Source organism: Aulostomus chinensis, chromosome 5 (assembly GCF_037954235.1).
Source record: "Aulostomus chinensis isolate RoL2024-O1b breed Wild chromosome 5, RoL_Achi_v1.0, whole genome shotgun sequence".
Taxonomy (NCBI): Eukaryota; Metazoa; Chordata; class Actinopteri; order Syngnathiformes; family Aulostomidae; genus Aulostomus; species Aulostomus chinensis.
In genome coordinates, this window is record NC_141324.1 from 13,237,884 (window position 1) to 13,255,585 (window position 17,702).

Here is a 17,702-nt window from a genome sequence, read left to right on the forward strand (position 1 = left end):
CCTCATGACATTTTACAAGTAGAGCAGGTCCAGCACCTCACTCCTTCAATGAATTTAAACCCAGCAATTCTCCATGAGCAAGCAATGAAAACCTTCTTTTTAACATGCCCAAACTTTGAGCAGATCCAGGCTCAATGGGGACGGCCTTCTGCTTTGACCGGTTGGGGGAAAGAGAGCAGGAGAGCGGGGCAGAGACAAAGAGATCATGGAGGAGGACAGATATACAAAAGGAAAGAGAGGGATAGAGATAAAGAAGGAGAAAAAGGGAAAGACAATAATGGATGGATGGTGATGTGAAGACGTGCTGCTAAGGGTGGCAGCATGAGCCTCTTCAGGTCTGTAGCCTCCTTCAGCAGCAGCAACAGTCAGGGATCTGGGAAGTGGGAAAGCGCAAAGGCTCCAGAGAAGATGAGTTAGTAACACATATAGGTATAGCAGGAGAGAGAGGACAGAGGGGAGGAGAGAGAAGCCCAGTGCGCCATGGGAGAGACCACGGCAGTCTAAGCGTATAGTAGCACATCTAACCGCTAGCCTAAGCAGCCCCAACTATAAGCCTGATCAAAAAGGAAGGTCTTAAGTCTGCTCTTAAACATAGAGCGGATGTGTGCAGCCTGGACTGAAACTGGGAGACGGTTCCACAGGAGGGGAGCTTGATAGCTGAAGGCTCTGGCTCCCATTGTACTTTTAGAAACTCTAGGAACCACCAGTAACCCTGCATCCTGGGAGAAAAGGGTTCTTGCTGGATAATAGGGGACTATGAGCTCTGTCAGATATGAAGGTGCCTGATTGTTGAGGGCTTAGTTTGTATGGGCGGCCATGCTCTGACGTGGAGTGGCCAACTAGCAACTGAAGGGTCACTGGATTGCTCTTCACTTCCCCCAGTGACCATGTAGGAGTGTCCTTGAGCAAGATACTGAACCCTTAATTGCTCTTTATGAGTAGGGTGGCACCTTGCATGGCAGCTTCCATCATCAGTGTGTGTGTGAATGAGTGAATGGCATGACACTGTAAAGCGCTTTGAGCGGCACTAAGGTAGAAAGGCGTTATATAAAAATGAGTCCATTTACCCTTTAGAAAAATAATTTTGAGTTCTTTTCTTAATTTGACAGGGAGCCACTGTAAAGAAGCCAGTCCAGGAGAGTCTAGTGTCTTCTACCAGTTCCAGTCAACACGCGCGCAGCAGGGTTTTGGACCAGCTGGAGAGTCTTTAGGGACTTATTAGTACAGCCTGATAGGAGGGAATTGCAGTAATCCAGCCTGGAAGTGACAAAAGCATGGACTAGTTTTTCTTCGTCTTTTTGAGTCAGGATGTGTCTGATCTTAGCAATGTTACATGAATGAAAGAAAGCAGGCCTGGAGATTTGTTTAATTTCGAGAGTTAAAGAACAGCTCCTGATCAAAGAGAACTCCTAGGTTCCTTACGGAAGTGCTGGGGGCCAGTGATGCCATCCAGGGTACCTATCTCAGTAGATAAGGTTTTTCTAAGGTGTTTTGGGCCCAGCACATTAATTTCAGTTTTGTCAGAGTTTAATAAAAAGAAATTGTGGGTCATCCATGTTTTTATTTCCTTTAGACTGGCCTCCAGTTTACTCAGCTGATTTGTTTCATGTGGTTGCATTGATAAGTACAGTTGTGTATCGTCAGCATAACAATGAATATTAATTAAATGCTTCCTTAAGTGACCAAGTGGAAGCAGACACAGAGTGAAGAGGACTGGTCCAAGCACAGACCCTTGTGGTACACCATAACTGATTGTAGTGGGATCAGAGAAATAATCATTAGCAAATACAAACTGAGATCGACTTAGTAAATATGACCTAAAGTTTAGTGTGGTTCCTTTAATGCCAATGACATGTTCCAGTCTCTGTAGAAGGATATGATGGTCAATGATATCAAAAGCTGTACTGAGATCTAACAAGACCAGCACAGAGACCAGTCCCTCATCTGATGCTAGGAGGAGGTCATTGGTAACTTTGACGAGTGCTGTTTCTGTGCTATGATGAACCTGAAACCTGACTGGAAATCCTCTAATAAGCTGTTGCTGTGGAGAAGTCACAGAGCTGTTCAGCAGCTGCTCTCTCCAGAATATTTGATAGAAAAGGAATACTTGATATTGGTCTGTCGTTGGCCAAAACTTCTGGATCCAGTGTTGTTGTTTTTCAAAAGGAGCTTAATTTCTGCCACTTTAAAGGACTGTGGAACGTTACCAGATAACAGTGATACATTGATCATATCTAAGAGAGAGGTGCTAACGAGGGGTAGCTTGGTTGGGATGGGGTCTAGAAGACAGGTGGATGGTTTAGAGGAGGAAATTATTGTACAAAGTTAATGAAGGTCAATGGGAGAAAAGCTATCCAGGTACGTTTCTGGTCCTACAGCTGTCTCTAGGGTTTCTGAGGTTATAGGCGATGCGGTGGCAGGATGAGAAGAATTTTCTCTCAAATATGTCGAATTTTGTCATTGAAAAAGTTCATGAAGTCATTGCTACTCAGGGAAATGGGACACTTGGCCAGAACTGTGGCTCTGTCAGTCTGGCTGCAGTACTGAAGAGAAACCTGGGGTTATATTATACGATTCCTCAAATCCGACAAACATCTGTAGACTGCAGTTGTCCTTAGTGATGTGTAGTTGATTGCTACAAATTCAAAAGTGATTAATTGATGGTCTGATAAAAGTGAGTCCTGTAGAAATACATCTAGATCTTCAGCTTCAATTCTATAACTCAGGATGAGATCAAGGGTGTGGTTGTGACAGTGAGTGGGTTCATGAACACACTGATGGAAACCAATTGAGTCTAGAAGAGAGAGAAATGCAGCACCCAGACTGCCGTTATCAGCATTCACATGAAACTACAAGGGTTACATCAGAACAACTTTATACTACACTCTTTAATTTGTGGTATCATTGTGACTTTCAAATATTTAAACATAAATAGTTTTTAATTTAGTTTCCAATGAGATTCAAAGTCTCAAAGCGAAATGAAATCCACCACACTGAAAAAAAGTTCTGTGAAGATTTGGGGAATTTAGAAGATGATGGAAGAGGTATCCTAAAGGTGTGTTCACACCAAACACTACGCAAATTTTCACGTCACTATATTCGGGCGAATTTAATCACTGGATCATATGTTTTTATTTGCGTCATTCGTGCAAACTTTTTTCCCTGTGAGAATTAGTTACCGCCATTTCTTTCCATCATCAACCATGGCTGACCTAACAACTGTTGCTTGGCTTGTATCTGTTGTTGATGTCCCAGATACAGCGGAAAACCAAACGCTGCCGTATCTGGATCCATGACACAATCGGAAGGAGAACAAAGCTGGGTGAATTTCACCACTTCCTCCGGGAACTGCGCCTGGACGACAGCTGTTTCCAGCGGTACTTCAGGGCTGACGAGGGCCCAGTTCAATGACTTGGTGGCGAGGATCGGTGCCAGGATATCACAGACGGTCACAACTACAGGCGCCAGGACCGTTTACGTGACTTCACTGACGCCAGGGGAATCTCAATGCTGAGAGGCTCTCTTGACACAATGTCACGCGAATTTGTTGCGTAAGATAAATATTTTCAACTTCCGCGTGGACGCAAATACGCGAAATTCCGCAACGCATTATTCGCATCATTTGTGTCGAGTCTACATTCAAATTGCGTCTAATCGCCTCTCTACATAGACTTTACATGTAAACTTGTCGTGTGAAAAATTTGCGTCACGTTTGGTGTGAACATGCCTTAACACTTCTATATTTTTAACATTGTGGCAACATAACATTCATATTACAATGCTACTTACTTCTGTTTTATTAGATAGACAGCATAGAGTGGTATTGTAATGAAACTTTTGTCAAGCAATGATACTTCAGACCGAACATGCGAAAACTGCTGCCACCAACTTTGGTCATCCCTCAAAAATGGGCACAGTCGGGTTCCCACTAAGGTGGCACACTGACTAACGGGGTAGGGCAGGCCTGTATTCTCTGATACCGAACAGCTGACTTGCCGCCAGCCCCTCCACACAAAACATTTAACAACAATGTTTAGTCAACAACCACTTAACACTTCAGGTGTTTAAGTCCCTCCTCCGGGGTCTAAGTTTTTGGCGCTGGTTCACCCGTCCCATATGAAGGTGAGGCTCAACGGGTGAAATCATCGGTCCAATGCAAAGACCGGTGGGACAGCTGTTTATGTGTCAGCTGTCCATACACAGACTGGGAAATGGGAAAGCACTCCCAATCCCCAGTCCCTGGCTATAAACTGCCCTGTCAACAAACATTTCCACCTATTCTTTATATCTTTGATGTTGGCAGTCCTTGGCAACTATAATCAGCACCTACCCTCTACCCATCAGTGCAATGCAGCTTCCAGCATCGCCAGCCTACACGCTGGCTGGGACATACAGTCCAGAGAGACTCCCACTTGCTCAGCTCCATCTTTTAAAAGTTCCTCAACAACAACCAACTACACCTGAGAATGATGACACAGTTCATCAGCAGCCACTGCTCATCATCTCTAATCCTTTCCTGTCATCGCTCACAGCAGACCTTTAACCCAGATCCAGGAAGGTACAATCAACACTTGAAGCTCAGGCCAATCAGCAGCATACTTTTGCAATGCAGGGTCACCAGGGAGTTCTCCCTGCTTCTGAATCTCCTCAATATCCCTTTGGGCCTGAACCAATTCATCAGTGTCCTTCCTTTGTCCACCTGTTGGCTTGGGAGCAGTTTTCTGCACAGCACACATGACTGCACCTGAACCAGACTCCTGTTCAGGATCCTTGGTGAGGGACATGTCCGCTGGAGGCCCTGCTACAAACCTTGGAAGCCTAAAGACACCATGAGCATTTGCATGAAGTTTCCCTGAATTATGTACACTTTTTTACTGAGAGTTAGCTAACTGCTCCACCCAACATTATGAAACCACGATAAGGAATTTCGATCTGTTGGCTAAACAAATTCCCTCCCCTAAAGGTAATGTTTAAAGTACTTTGTAAATGTGACCATACTCAACAACTCTTTTTTTGTTGTGGCATACTTTCATTCTTATTTAATTAATGCCCGACTGGAATTCGCAGTGATCTGCTCCAATTTATTTTCCTTTTATGCCAGTACAGCCTCAATCCCTTCATCACTAGCATCAGTGTCAAAAGTAAAGGGCTTGTAAGGGTCGGGATATGCCAAAACCAGAGCAATGGCATTCAAAGACCTCTGTTTCTGTGTTAATTGATGTAGGGGCAGTGCTATTTTCACAAATCCCCCCATGAAATGCCTGGAATAGGAGACAAGCCCTAAGAAACCCCCACATTTTACCTCAATCTGGGTCTTAGGGACTTGCCACTGCTGAATGGACTGATTTTTTGCAGGGTCTACACCAGCACCTTCTGCCGAAATTTACTACGAAATTAACTTAAGTTGCAAACAGGTTACACTTGGGAGGCTTGACTTTAAGATTTGCATGGCATAACTTGGACAGAATCTAATCCAATTGGGGCACATGCTCCTGAAAAGTACGCCCAAACACAATAATATCATCTAATTAAACAAGACATGTGGTCCTCTTAAGACCAGCAAGGATATGGTCCAACAGTCTTTAGAAGGTACTGGGGAAATTACACAATCTACAGTAATACTAAGGACATTAAAGTGTAACAGGCCTTGGCGGGTGATAAAGCCGTTTTATGGCTATCTTTTGGGTCAGCCTGAACTTGCCAGTGCCCACTGGTCAATTCAATTTTTGGAGAACCAGAATGGTTGGGATATACATGTTTTTGGGTCACATAATTAGGTTTGGGATAATCCACATGCACAGCTAAAGCCATTGGCCTGAGGAACTTTGGATTGTTTGTCTGTACAGCACTTTTTTTTCATCAAAGACACCAAAAGGGACTTCAAATTTGGCTCAAATGTCCACTGATCCCTCAAGGATGATGTGAGAGCACTTTGGTGGCTAAAAGTGAGTGTCACCTCACCCTCGAGCACCCTGAGGAGACTTCTTCAAATATGGTGCAAACATCCAGTGGGACTTGAGGATGACCTGGAAAAACTTAGGTGGTCAAGGGTCAAGGTTACTGTCAACTGTGAGGTGATATTTGTTGTTGATCAATATTTTGACTAGAGATTAGACAGGTTAGCAGCTGTGATATATTGTGAAGCTTAAAAAAAAAAGAATAAAATTGTCATGATCCCATGAACTCTTTTAACTCTCCAAAACTAACTTAATGCCTCACACATGGATGTTCTGTGTTGCTTACTTGGCCAAGCCAGAAAGTTAAAGCTGTAATTTGAGTAACCATCTTATGGGATGTCTCACTTTGAAAGGACACCTGCAGTGAAAGTGTATCTTTATGGCCCTCTTCATAAGCTTTCACTGGCATATGGCCTGGAACTGCTAGAAGCCAGAGAAAACAAGACCCCTGTTTCTCCCCTCAACATAACATCCCCTTTGAAGATACGATGACTTGTGATGCATCTCCAGTGCTACTTTATTTTAATGGCCACACCATTATCACTCTGTGTGGGTCTGCAGTGATAAATTTTATGCTACCAGTGTCATGGTGTCATGCAGAGGCTAGATTCATGTCCGGAAGCGACAGTTCCACCAGAATGTTGTTTGGCTCCTCAAAAACAACCTGCTAAATCAAACAGGCCTGAGAAGCAACGACAGGACAAAGAGCATTGTCCATTCACCATTGATATCAAGTGCGTAAGCCATTCATTAGTCTTGATGTGAGCCACCGCTGACTACTCCAACCCCCATCAAACACCATAACAACCCTTAGGACAATGCTGTGCCGATTCAACCACAGAGGCGGAGGCGGTGGAAGTTTCCGGTGTGTGTCAGAGGGAGAGTTCTCTAAGCAGGGAACCTGTTGGGGTTGTGTTGATTGGATGTGGCCATCAATCATGGAGGGTTCAACCTTCGTGTTTACCCCGTTCAGCTTTGGGAAAATCCTGCATCAGTCTGGGAGTTTGATCAGGGAGGGGCCAGTGTAAGAAAAGAACAAAAGATGGAGGCAAATGTTCTCAAGAATGGCCATCATCTGTTGAAGCTGTTCCATCCACTCCAGGTTCACCATCTATGTAGCGATGGAGGCAACCTGTCAGCACTTCACAGCTCCTCTTATCTGAAGACCCCAGCCGGGCCTGAAGAGTTCTCCAAAGCCTTTAAATGCAGGACCTTTGGGAGCTGCCAACAATAACCCTTCTTTAGCACCCCCCAGCTATTAAACCTCTTCCTGGATAAACAAGGGGAAGGCCCTTTATGAAGATGGAGAGGGTCACACAGGGAGGAGCCATTGAGCCACTGAGGGGCCAGGCTTTGTTTTTTTGTTTCAGAGGGTCTTCTCAAAAGATGCTCCGATTGTGTGTGTGTGTGTGGGGGGGGGGGGGGGGGGTTATCCTCTTTACTGCCAATCTTCTCTCAGCTCTGCCAAAACAGAGATGTAAACTTAATTGACTGTATCATTTGCACAAAGTGAGCAGTTTAGATGACTTCTAGTGTACCTAGTGATGAATGAGATGTTTTCAAGTCTCATCTTGGATATGATTTTCCTTATTGAAAGCCAGAAATCTAAACTATTTGTGCCTTGAAAAAAAATATATTAATTGGCACGGATAATTTTGTTACAGACAGACACATCTCGCTTTTTCTTTTTTGTCATGATTTAATCCTTACATTCCTTGAATATCATGTCCTCACGCATGGAAGTGCCGCTGTTTGATGCTGTTAGAAGGAGGCCCTGTCATCTGGTGATGGGCTGCCAGGTCTCTTGATGGGTTGTCAGATTTAGGACAACATGCTGTTGGAGCTGCAGTGAGTGAATGAGGGGCACCTGTGACCTCTGCTCACACTCCACTTGTGGCCTGTTGTGTGAGCACAACACTCGCACACACGCTGAGAGTATCGGCCCATCAAATGTCCACTAAATGGACACACGCAAAGGCTTCACGGCTTCCTAGATTTAAAGTCTTCTTCATAAAACAAAAGTGTAACAATTCTAGGATGGGTTAGGGTTTCTTTACTTTTAGTGACTGGAACTGTCCTTAACAGTGGCATCTCTCTTTTTCAAGCCTTCATTCTTCCTCTGTTGGAGGGCATACAATCATATCATATCCATTGCTGCCCAAATGTCTGGCACAAGCACGCTCTTGCTGCTCTTCCAGGGGACCTTTTCGGCTTTGAAATGCCTCTCAGGGTCTTTAAGAGATCATTAATACTCATGAGATGTCCTATCACTGCACAAGAGATGATCATGTGGGCGAGGTGGGTGTGGGTGTTTAAATGCCACAAGTGTTTTGCAAGAGCTTTAACTCAGCTAGGAGTAGAGAAATGACAAGGCACCTGTGCAGTAGGAAAAACATAAACATTTTATTAATCTCAAAAATACAGTGCTTTAAGAAATGTGTCCCTCACGAGAACACGTTGTGCCATATCAAAAATGAAATCACAGCAGAGCAGAAACATCTCCTGATGTTCATATAACCAACAAGTATGTAAACATCACTCTCTCAAAATCATTTACAAAACATACAAAAATATGTATCATTGTGTGATAGTCCATTTCTCTGAGGTCCTACCAGGGTCTCCACACTGAGTCTGAGGTGAGCGGTGGTGCAACAGGAGACATGTGATGGCTGTTTTGTGCACCCAGAGGTGCGAGAGCTGTACTGGGAACAAGAAAGGCAAACTGTCCATCAGGCGTTGGCACAACCTGGAAGCCCCCGTACAGCTTCATGGCCTCAGGGGGGACTTGCATCAATGAACCACTTTTACATGGAATCTGTGGAGCTGGTGCAGCTGCAATCTGTGTTCCGGTTTGTCCAAGTGCCAGTGTGCCTGGATGAGGCGCATAGAAGTTCACAGCGGTGATCTGGGTCACGCAAGAGGCCAGGTGGCTGAGGAGGCGGGTCCTCACCTCTGTGTTCACCCCTTCACAGGTGGACAGGAAGCGGGTGACCTCCCCGACACACTCACTGAACCCAGCTCTGTATTTACCCAGTACAGATGGGTCTGTGTTTGCAGCCGCTGTGGAGACACAGAGATGTAAGACTGCAGGGCAGTTAGATATCCAGGAATTACTGGTCAATTACCAACAAGATGAGTCCCATAAAGGTTGCCACATACCAGTCACCTGAAGCCGCTGCAGGTTCCTAAGGTGCTTCACTGTCATCTCAAGAATGTCTGCCTTCTCCAGTTTGGAGTGTCTGGAGCTCTGAACACACAGACCATTTTTAGATAAGGTCATTATTATCTAACATAATGGCACTCATACAATATGAACATAAGGATCCTTACATCTTTCTTGAGAGCATCCAGGATGAGCGTCTTCAGGTGACCCAGGCTCTCGTTGATTCGAGCACGTCTCCGCTTCTCCATAATTGGTTTGGAAGACTTGAAACAAAAACATGCATTTTTACTCATTATCTTTCAAAGTTAAATTGACATGTTAACTTTGACAAGAAAATGAAAGGAAAAAGAAAGCACACAGCTGAAATACCTTTCTGCTTTCTGTCTGGGTCCGAGGTTTTTCGGGTGTGGAGTCGCCCCTCGCAGGGGTGGCTGCTGCCGCGGAGGAGTACGTTCTCTCTAAGGTACCGGCTGGCATCTTCACATTTACAGTTTCCACCCGTCAGTGTAAAAAAGAAAACACTAAGTAGCGCGAGTCAAACACAGGTCCCGCCTTCTCCTGGCAATCCTCACGGCAGTTTAACGATGACAAATATCGGGAGTGACTTCTGTCCCCTCGCCAAGACGACACTCTCTTGCCACCCGCGCCTCGGGTCGTATTTATAGAGACGGAGCCTGCACGCGAGCGGCTCGTGTGCTTCCTCACAGAGCTCCGTCTGTCCAATGAGCGCGCGGACACGATGCCCGAGAAGCGGTAGGCTCGTGCGGCACATGCAGCTGCAGTAACGCACGGTACCAGGTACACACAGGTGTGACCGACAGTAGCTTTTTCTTCTGTTGATTTTCTCATGTATTTGTTTTATGTTCTATTTGGGCCAGAGCTCTGGCACTGTGGACTCTAACTCTGGCCGTCACGCTAAATAGGACCGGACCATAATTCATGATTATATGACGTGTCAAAATGGAGTCTAATGTTATTTTCCTCACAATTAGAAAAAAAAAATAGAAAAGTTATGAATTTCAGCGCTGTGCAGAGCCTTTAAGTAGCCAAGTGGAGAAAGATTTGTGCTAACAAAGAGAAAAATATAATTATTTGTGGCCATGAGATAGAACTTGTTCTGATTATTTTGAAGGCCTAGAATGAAAAACCGAGTTGGTCTTTAGCTTTACAGAGAAAAAAAAATTAAATGAAGTTGTCTTCCTCCCCTTTACGTAATTCAATTAAATAATTAGGTAGGTAATTATTATTACCAACGGGAAAGTGCTTATTCATCTTGTCATCAATGATCATTGACACTTTAAAATGGGGAAAAAAAACAAAAGGCATTATTCATAGATATCTGTTGTTATTTTTAGAATAGTAGTTGTACTCAGTAGGTAGGGATTTAGTATCAGTTATCAGTAAGGCAGCCAAGGTAACCTTCATGAATTGCTATTCTGAGGTGAAGCAAGCAGGGCAGTGAGGCACAAAGTTGTTTTGCTTCAAATTTTTACTGCATGTAATCAATTTTCCCTTAAAGTTTTCAAGTGCCTTTGCAATCAGATGAAGCCACAGCAAACACAGATGGTCTTCTGGAATGGTTTAAGTGGCGTTTAATTCCCTTTCACACCAAGAGCTGAGGTTTTAGAAAACCCATAGTGACGCACGCGCACACACACACACACACACACACACACACACACACACACACAGATGCACAATTTTTCACGAGGTTTACGCATCCAAGGTGATGACCTCAATTTGTGACACTCTTGCCCACACGTTGCTGTGAATGCGTTTTTTTGTCATTAGGTTCTTCAAATCATCGGAAGATGATAATTGAAGGTTTTGAGTGAGTTATAACGCAATCCTCTCGAAAAGAAAATTGAGACAATAAATAAGCTAAATTATGAACCTGTTGTTTTTTTTAATCTCTTTTTAAACCAAATACACTGATTCATGGTCTGTAAAAAGAACCTGCTGAACTGGCTTCATTTTCAAAGGAACAGTTGTAGATATTTGGATGACTTCAGGTGTCACTGTGTCACAAATGCTGCGGGGGCAAAGGTTTTCACCTGACTGTCATACAGGGAACAGTTTTCTGCCGTCACATCTCCTTATTTGGTTTGGTTGTGTGTGTTTTTTCCTTCTCGGGCACCAATTACACTTGAATGTACACACAAGCAACCAAACCAAGACTTGTTGAAAATAGTCAGGCATGTATTTTTTGGAGGGGAAGGGGGGGGGGGGGGATAAACTACCTGGTACAATCTGTTAATTGTGGATGCAAAATGTAATAAATTACACGGAAGAAAAAAGCATACAGAAAAATACTTGTAGGAGCATGTGCTATAGCAGAAAAGAGGACTTTCATCTCATATTTAATTTCCCCGCCCCGGACACATCTGACCAGTTAGCAGGGTGGATAATCTCATTGGCTGCAAAGATAGATTTTAAATTGGTGATTTTGGTTTCTTTGTGGAAAAAGAAAAAACTGCGCCAAATGGAAAATTCTCCTAAATTACAAACTGATGATTAGGCACAAATTCCAATGTTAGCAAAAAGAACAGACTATTCCAGATAGGCCAGAGGGGGATTATTTTAATTCTAAGTCACCTTAGGTTTTCATGATTTCCATGAAATCCCCCTTTCTCGAACAACAACTGATACATGGAGATACATACATGAAAATATTGTTGTGGACCAGTGAGCCTTCAAGGACCATCAGTTTGCCAAGGACCACTACAGGCTATATCCCCAGAAAAGAGCAAATGGTGGATTGTTTGAGCAGTGAATGGATCCAATATGCTTTTATATTAATAATATATGAATCACAATCATTTAATTCATTCTACTGAGTTTGTTCCTCACAAAGATTTGTTACTTAATTCCGGTTTTGGTACTTTCTCTCTTGTTTTCTTTTCTATTGACAGCTTCTCAGTTCAGCAAAGATACGTTCTGGATTCACGATCTATTCTTAAACACGTTTAGCTTGTGATCTAGAACAGTATAGAGCGCTTCATACATGGAAATGTCGAGATAGATCCTGTTCATGCACAGCTATTGAGTAACGCTGGCAATGCAATTAACAAAGTGCTTCTCAAACTTTTTCAGTTGCCTGCTTCACCCAGCATATTTTGACTCTCTCAAACTCAATAAATATGTGTCAAGATGAATGATATCACCGGTACAGGCAGTAGGATTTAAAGACTTAAAATTAATTAATTGAAAATAGCAATCTAAAAAAGCCCTTCACCACCAGCGTTTGGCGACATCATATGCAATCTTGTGACTCCAGAAAGGGTCCAGACCCCCCAGGTTGAGAACACTGCAACAAAACACACACACACACACACACACACACACACACACACACACACACACACACACACACACACACACACACACACACAACAACTACAACTTAAGCTTATTTAAAATTCTAATTTACAGACAGACGATAACTCCATGTAAAGATCATGAACAGCACAAATGTTTGTAAAGAACAAAAACAAACTACAATTTGTTTATTATAATTTTTGAAATGATTTGTCAAAGAGTCTTCGCCTCATTCTTAAGTATGAAAACCCACCATATTTGTTAGATGGAATTCACATGCTTTTTTTTTTTTAATTTTGTAAATGCGTTAAAGTTCCCCTCATTTATTTTATTCTAAAGCAAACTTTTTGTTATTGCTTTTGATATAAACTTTGTTGACATGATGATTTTCCTCGTTGTTATTGTCATTAGCGGTTGTGTGTGGAAAAAATAAGAGTCAGTCAAACTTCAAACATTTCCTCTTATTCTTACTTGGATTATTCTTATTCACCTGTGTTTATTGTTCGGTGTCAGAGGAATGAACCATTTAGATCTCTGGGCTGATTTTAACACAGTTTTGTTCATATATGTGTTGACAGACGTCTCCATTTGGGTTCCAGGTTGATCTGCTCTTCCCTCTGATAGACTTCAAACACTCTCTCCAAAGCTCCTAAACCCTGTGAGGTGAAATGACCCCAAAAGCCAGGTCAGTGCTTGGATCCACTCTGTGCCATCAAGAGGACGTCAAGGACCGCTGGTTTCTTCCTCCAAATCTATATTAGGTCAAGTCAAACCTGCCACCAAAGCAGTTGAATAGAAGGTTTAAAGGGCCATGACAAGAAAAAAAAAAAAAAAGGAGCAACAGTTCATATTTAGTGAGAAATTCTATCCAACTATCACCTCAGCAGTTTTACTGCCTGCCGCACATGCTGTCATAAACATGTGCCCTCGTAGAAATGAGAATCCTCTTTTCCCTGCTCTTAATTTATATCCAGTCACTGCCTGTTCTTGTGAGGTGACAGAAAGCTTTCAGTTACGTTGTAATAAGATGCAGTCTGAGGACCTCTGGAGAAGAAGCCATGCAACAATAAATTATGTCCAGTCAGTTCTGTTCTGCTTCCCCACAAACAAGCCTTCATTGTGCAGATGGTGATGCAGACATTAGGTTTATGACACAATCCTGATCTGTATCAGTGTGGGAATCCTGGCATGGGAGGAGAGCTAAGAGATCTATCAAGGGTTAACATGTGACTGATAACCTCACACAGGCTAAGACTTTTGCCGTGGATGATAAGGGTTTACTTAAGAGCCAGTAAAATGACTGATTGTGATGTTATGTCGACCCCCTAAACAGTCAAATAAAGCTGAAGATGGGATGGCCACTTGCTGGTCCCCATGCCTCTCCATCTTCTTCACCTGGCCTGAAAGCTGCACCTCTACTTTCTTCTCCACTCAGTTGCCAGCATGTGGGCAGTAAAATGGCCATCCTCATCATCAAATACAGCGAAGGATCTCTTTCAACTGCTGGTATGAATACATCTCAGGCCAGGAGGGGAGGGCACAGACAGAGGGGATCACTTAAACATCTCATCCAGCGCTCCTCTAGCTCTCTGTCTCTCCTTCTCCCTTTGAATTCCCCCCGTAAAGAGGCAAGGGGGGCCCTCCCAGCAGCAGCCCCAGCCCTGGCTCTGCCCGCCTTTTGTCCCCCTCCCCAGCAGCAGTTTCTGCTCCAGAAGCCTTAGACAAGGCCTCCATTAATTGCAGGCCTGTGTGGAATACACACGGGACAATGGGCCCAACAGAGTGTCCGGCCCCCAGACAAGGCTGGAAACAAGTGGTACAGGAATCCAGCAGAATAGAATCGTCCTGGCTGATGTCACTGAATACATTTACCTACCTCAGAGCACATTCACTCTCTGCTTTGTTTTATTTGGACAAAAAAAAAGAAGGGGCAGCAGAGGGGTGAGGTATCAATGGAGAAGAGGAGATGGTGGTGGGGGCACGAGGATGGGAAATAACTGGTCGTCATGGTGACGTGCTGAATCAAAAATATGGTTGAATTTAGTGGAGGCAGAGATGTAAAAAGGGTAGAGGGCATTAGATTAAACCCTGTGCGAGATAAGAGAAGGCTGAAAACAGAGGTTCAGCTTTTTTGGTTTATTCAGCTCTGTTTATACGGCAATAAAGAGCGGATAAAGGCAGGGGAGGATTAGGAAACTCATCCAGGCTTGTGTTTGTCAACAACAACCTGAGCAAGTTCGCTTATTCCAAGTCAGCACACCATCCTCTAAGGGGATGCTTAGCTATGGCAAATGAAGCTACGGAAGAAAACGGGACCATAGCAACTGGTATTTCTCCACTCCTAGCAATATAACAACCTGCCATCTGTCACTTAACGTGGACTCTTTCTTAAAAAGCCAGCATTTAGATCTGCAACTTGAAGACTGAAGTCTTATTGAACTCTGGGTCTCCCTCTTTGAAAGGGGAACCCAGTCATCGCCTTATCCCTCATCAAATTGAAAAACGCTTTTACAGATTCTAAGAGAGGCCTCACGTTTAATTTTTTAAAGCCAGACATGAAAGTGTTCCTAAAGCACATTCAGCAGTGGAAACTCTTTAAAGGACTAGTTAGCATGTAGATTATATGCATTTCAGTGTATTGTCAAAGTATCTAAGTGTATTTACATGTTAATATGTTCAGGGATACTATCGTCTTGAAAAGGTATTGGGGGAGGTTGGTTAACTGCGTATTTTCTCTCTTTGCAACATGGGAATGTGATTTCTTTGTGCCATCAAGGTTCAAACACATTCCTGTATAGCCATGGATATTATGAGCTTTGACTCCCTGCAGCACAACAACCATGAACCTGTTGATCTGACTATAAATACAGGCTGCTGCCCTGAAATATACAGTATAAAGTTTATGCAACTGCTCAGATTCTTTCTTCTCTGGTGTATAAAATTCCTACAATTCATTCATTTAGATCAACATCAAGTTGGAACCTTCAAAAAGTGCCCTGCTGATACCCCGCCATGTGGTACTTATCCTTATCCTAGCTTAGTCCATATCCATGAGTGTGTTTGCGTTGGGATTTATGAATGTGAAGATGGCCCATTCTTGCCACTCAAGATGACTCACAAGACCATCGTTTTGGCCACTTACGTGGTGAAAGCAGCCTGGGGATGCCCTTTCAGCATTCAAGGACCTCTGGCTGAGTCTCCTTCACATGGGAGATCAGCCTTACTTGGGAAAAAGTCCCTGCTCTTTACGGGGAGCTGTCCAGAGGGATGGCGCTCTCCTTGTCCCAGGGCCTCCCTTCTTCACCTGCCGGCTTAGTACTCATCACTTATGCACATAATCCCTGGTTAGTGCATGTGATCCACAAGCCCAGGCCCGGGCCCCTGGCCCCCAAGCCTCCCCTGCTCACATGCTTGCTGGGTGGCTCCTGGGTGGCCATGGCAACTCTCATCTTCTCATGACAGTTAGACTTCAGTCATGGCTCTAAGTCCCTCTTCAGTCTCTGTGTTTCTCTTTCTGTCCACTGCTTTCTGTCTTCCAAAGCCCTCCTGTGTGTCTTGCTCTATCTAAGACTCTCGCTCTCTTTTCTCCCAGTCTGTCTGTTCCCATACTTCGGCCCGACAGAGCCTGAGAAACCAGCTCCAACTCGACTGGCACCTTCAGGGGACACAAAAGTGCATCAGTGCTATTCTTACCCTAAATTTAGAGGCCGGATTCAGCGTCACTACAGATTGTTGACCTAATGAAGGTCTGACCTCCTTTCATTGTGAGTCTGATCTGGAAACTGAGATTGTAAGATACACTTCTTTTCAGTGTGGTCATTCCAGGCCTATGGGAGCAGATCATTTTACCCCGACACAACTCTGCAGCCTCAACCATTAGTTTCTGTAAAGTGCTGAAAATCACCTGTGTGATATTCAGCACTGTCCCTCGGGGACACTAGCAGGAGAAGCAAACCAGCAAAGTTGTGTGGCCCCACACTAACAAGTGTCACACTGATCCGGGCTGGTCCTCCCCCTGTGTGAACACGATGTGAGAGGCGGCTCCATCCATGCCCCTGCCACCTCCACACAAGGCCCTCCATTGACTTCTAACCTGTTGAGGGACCAGAAGAGACAAAGAGCCACGGGGCGGGGCCCATCCCTTCGACAAGCCTGTGAACAAATGTTAACACGGCTGCAACTGTCCACCCCCTGAATCACTGAATTTATTGACCAACCACAGAGGCCATTCAGGCCTGGAGGCACTGATAAAGGAAGGGGACAGGGATGCCATGAAGGCCCAGGGAACGAGACCATGCTTAGGCGACAGAAGGGAGGAGAAGAGCTTTGTGTCCGTCTGTTGGGTCACAGCCTTTTTACCAGACGTGGTGCCTTTGTGTCTTCTGTAAAATGAGGCCAACCGTAAGTGAGCATCAGGTTGGCCTTGTGTCCTCACTATTAATCACAACGAAGGCTTTGAGTACAGACATTTAGAGATGCTGCAGCTGTCTGACGCAGATATGTAAAGCATGCACATGTCTTACTTAAAAAAGCATTCAAAAGAACCCCACTTAAGTGTGCTACAGTGGCAGCCATGCAACAAACTACCAGGCCTGATTGCTCTGTGAGAACGGGTGCAAATAAAGAAAACGTCAACAAAGACTGTGTGCATAGTCCCAAAGCTTGAAACTACACAAAAAAAAGAAAACGTGTGGGTAAAAGAGAAGGGAGATGAAGTCCAAAATGTTTGCAATAGCACACGTCTGAGCACAAGCTTGAGAAAATCTTTTTCACAGGGTAGCTAGCTGTGAGGAAGAAAGGCTGTGTGTTTTAGCTTCTTTATGTCTTTCCACCAGTCTCCATCTGTTGCTCTACTGATACAAAAGGAATACATCAGAGTACACAAAAACCCATATTGCTTTGTGGAGAGGCAACACTATCCTCCAAACAACACTGCAAACACTGAGCAAGAGCAGGACATCGTGGCTCTGCACACATTCATGTTTACTGAAAAGATGATCCGCGTAAGTCAGAGACACACATGAATTCATGATGCATCCTCATCATGAATATTCCCAAAAAGGCTCTTCCCTGATCTGTGGGAGAATCTTTTCTTTTAGTAGAACTGAAGACCCCCGTCCTTCATTCACAGTCCCCCTTAAATCCACCCATTCACTGCCTGTAGGCCCTGATCTCCACATGAAATGATACCCCTCTTTCTCCTCCACTCTCGCGCCTTTAAGCACCCATATGCCAGGCAGCGAGGAGGCTGGGAAAGCCCATAA

The 17,702-nt window shown here is 44.1% G+C and overlaps 1 protein-coding gene across 2 annotated transcripts; it reads right to left on the minus strand.

Annotated features, from left to right (window-relative positions):
- Window positions 1–8,386: 8,386 nt before the first annotated feature.
- On the minus strand, window positions 8,387–9,830 carry LOC147261285 (transcription factor HES-1-B-like). 2 transcript variants are annotated; one of them, XM_086204891.1, is made up of 4 exons: window positions 9,490–9,830; window positions 9,288–9,383; window positions 9,117–9,204; window positions 8,387–9,017 (listed from the first exon to the last, which is right to left on the minus strand). In XM_086204891.1, exons 1-4 carry the CDS (start codon window positions 9,595–9,597, stop codon window positions 8,566–8,568), a joined length of 744 nt encoding a protein of 247 aa, XP_086061017.1. In that variant the 5' UTR covers window positions 9,598–9,830; the 3' UTR covers window positions 8,387–8,565. The 2 variants fall into 2 exon arrangements, with proteins under 2 accessions (XP_086061017.1, XP_086061016.1); XM_086204890.1 differs by having other exon boundaries at window positions 8,387–9,041.
- Between the last annotated feature and the right edge of the window lie 7,872 nt (window positions 9,831–17,702).

Bases quoted from the DNA above. Each gene is read 5' to 3' on its own strand.
- LOC147261285 (XM_086204890.1), bottom strand. From the start codon at position 9,597: ATGCCAGCCGGTACCTTAGAGAGAACGTACTCCTCCGCGGCAGCAGCC. The intron at 9,384-9,489 runs GTATTTCAGCTG...TTTTGTTTCAAG, and splicing joins CCCAGACAGAAAGCAGAAAG to TCTTCCAAACCAATTATGGA. The intron at 9,042-9,116 runs GTATGTGGCAAC...ACTGCCCTGCAG, and splicing joins GCAGCGGCTTCAGGTGACTG to TCTTACATCTCTGTGTCTCC.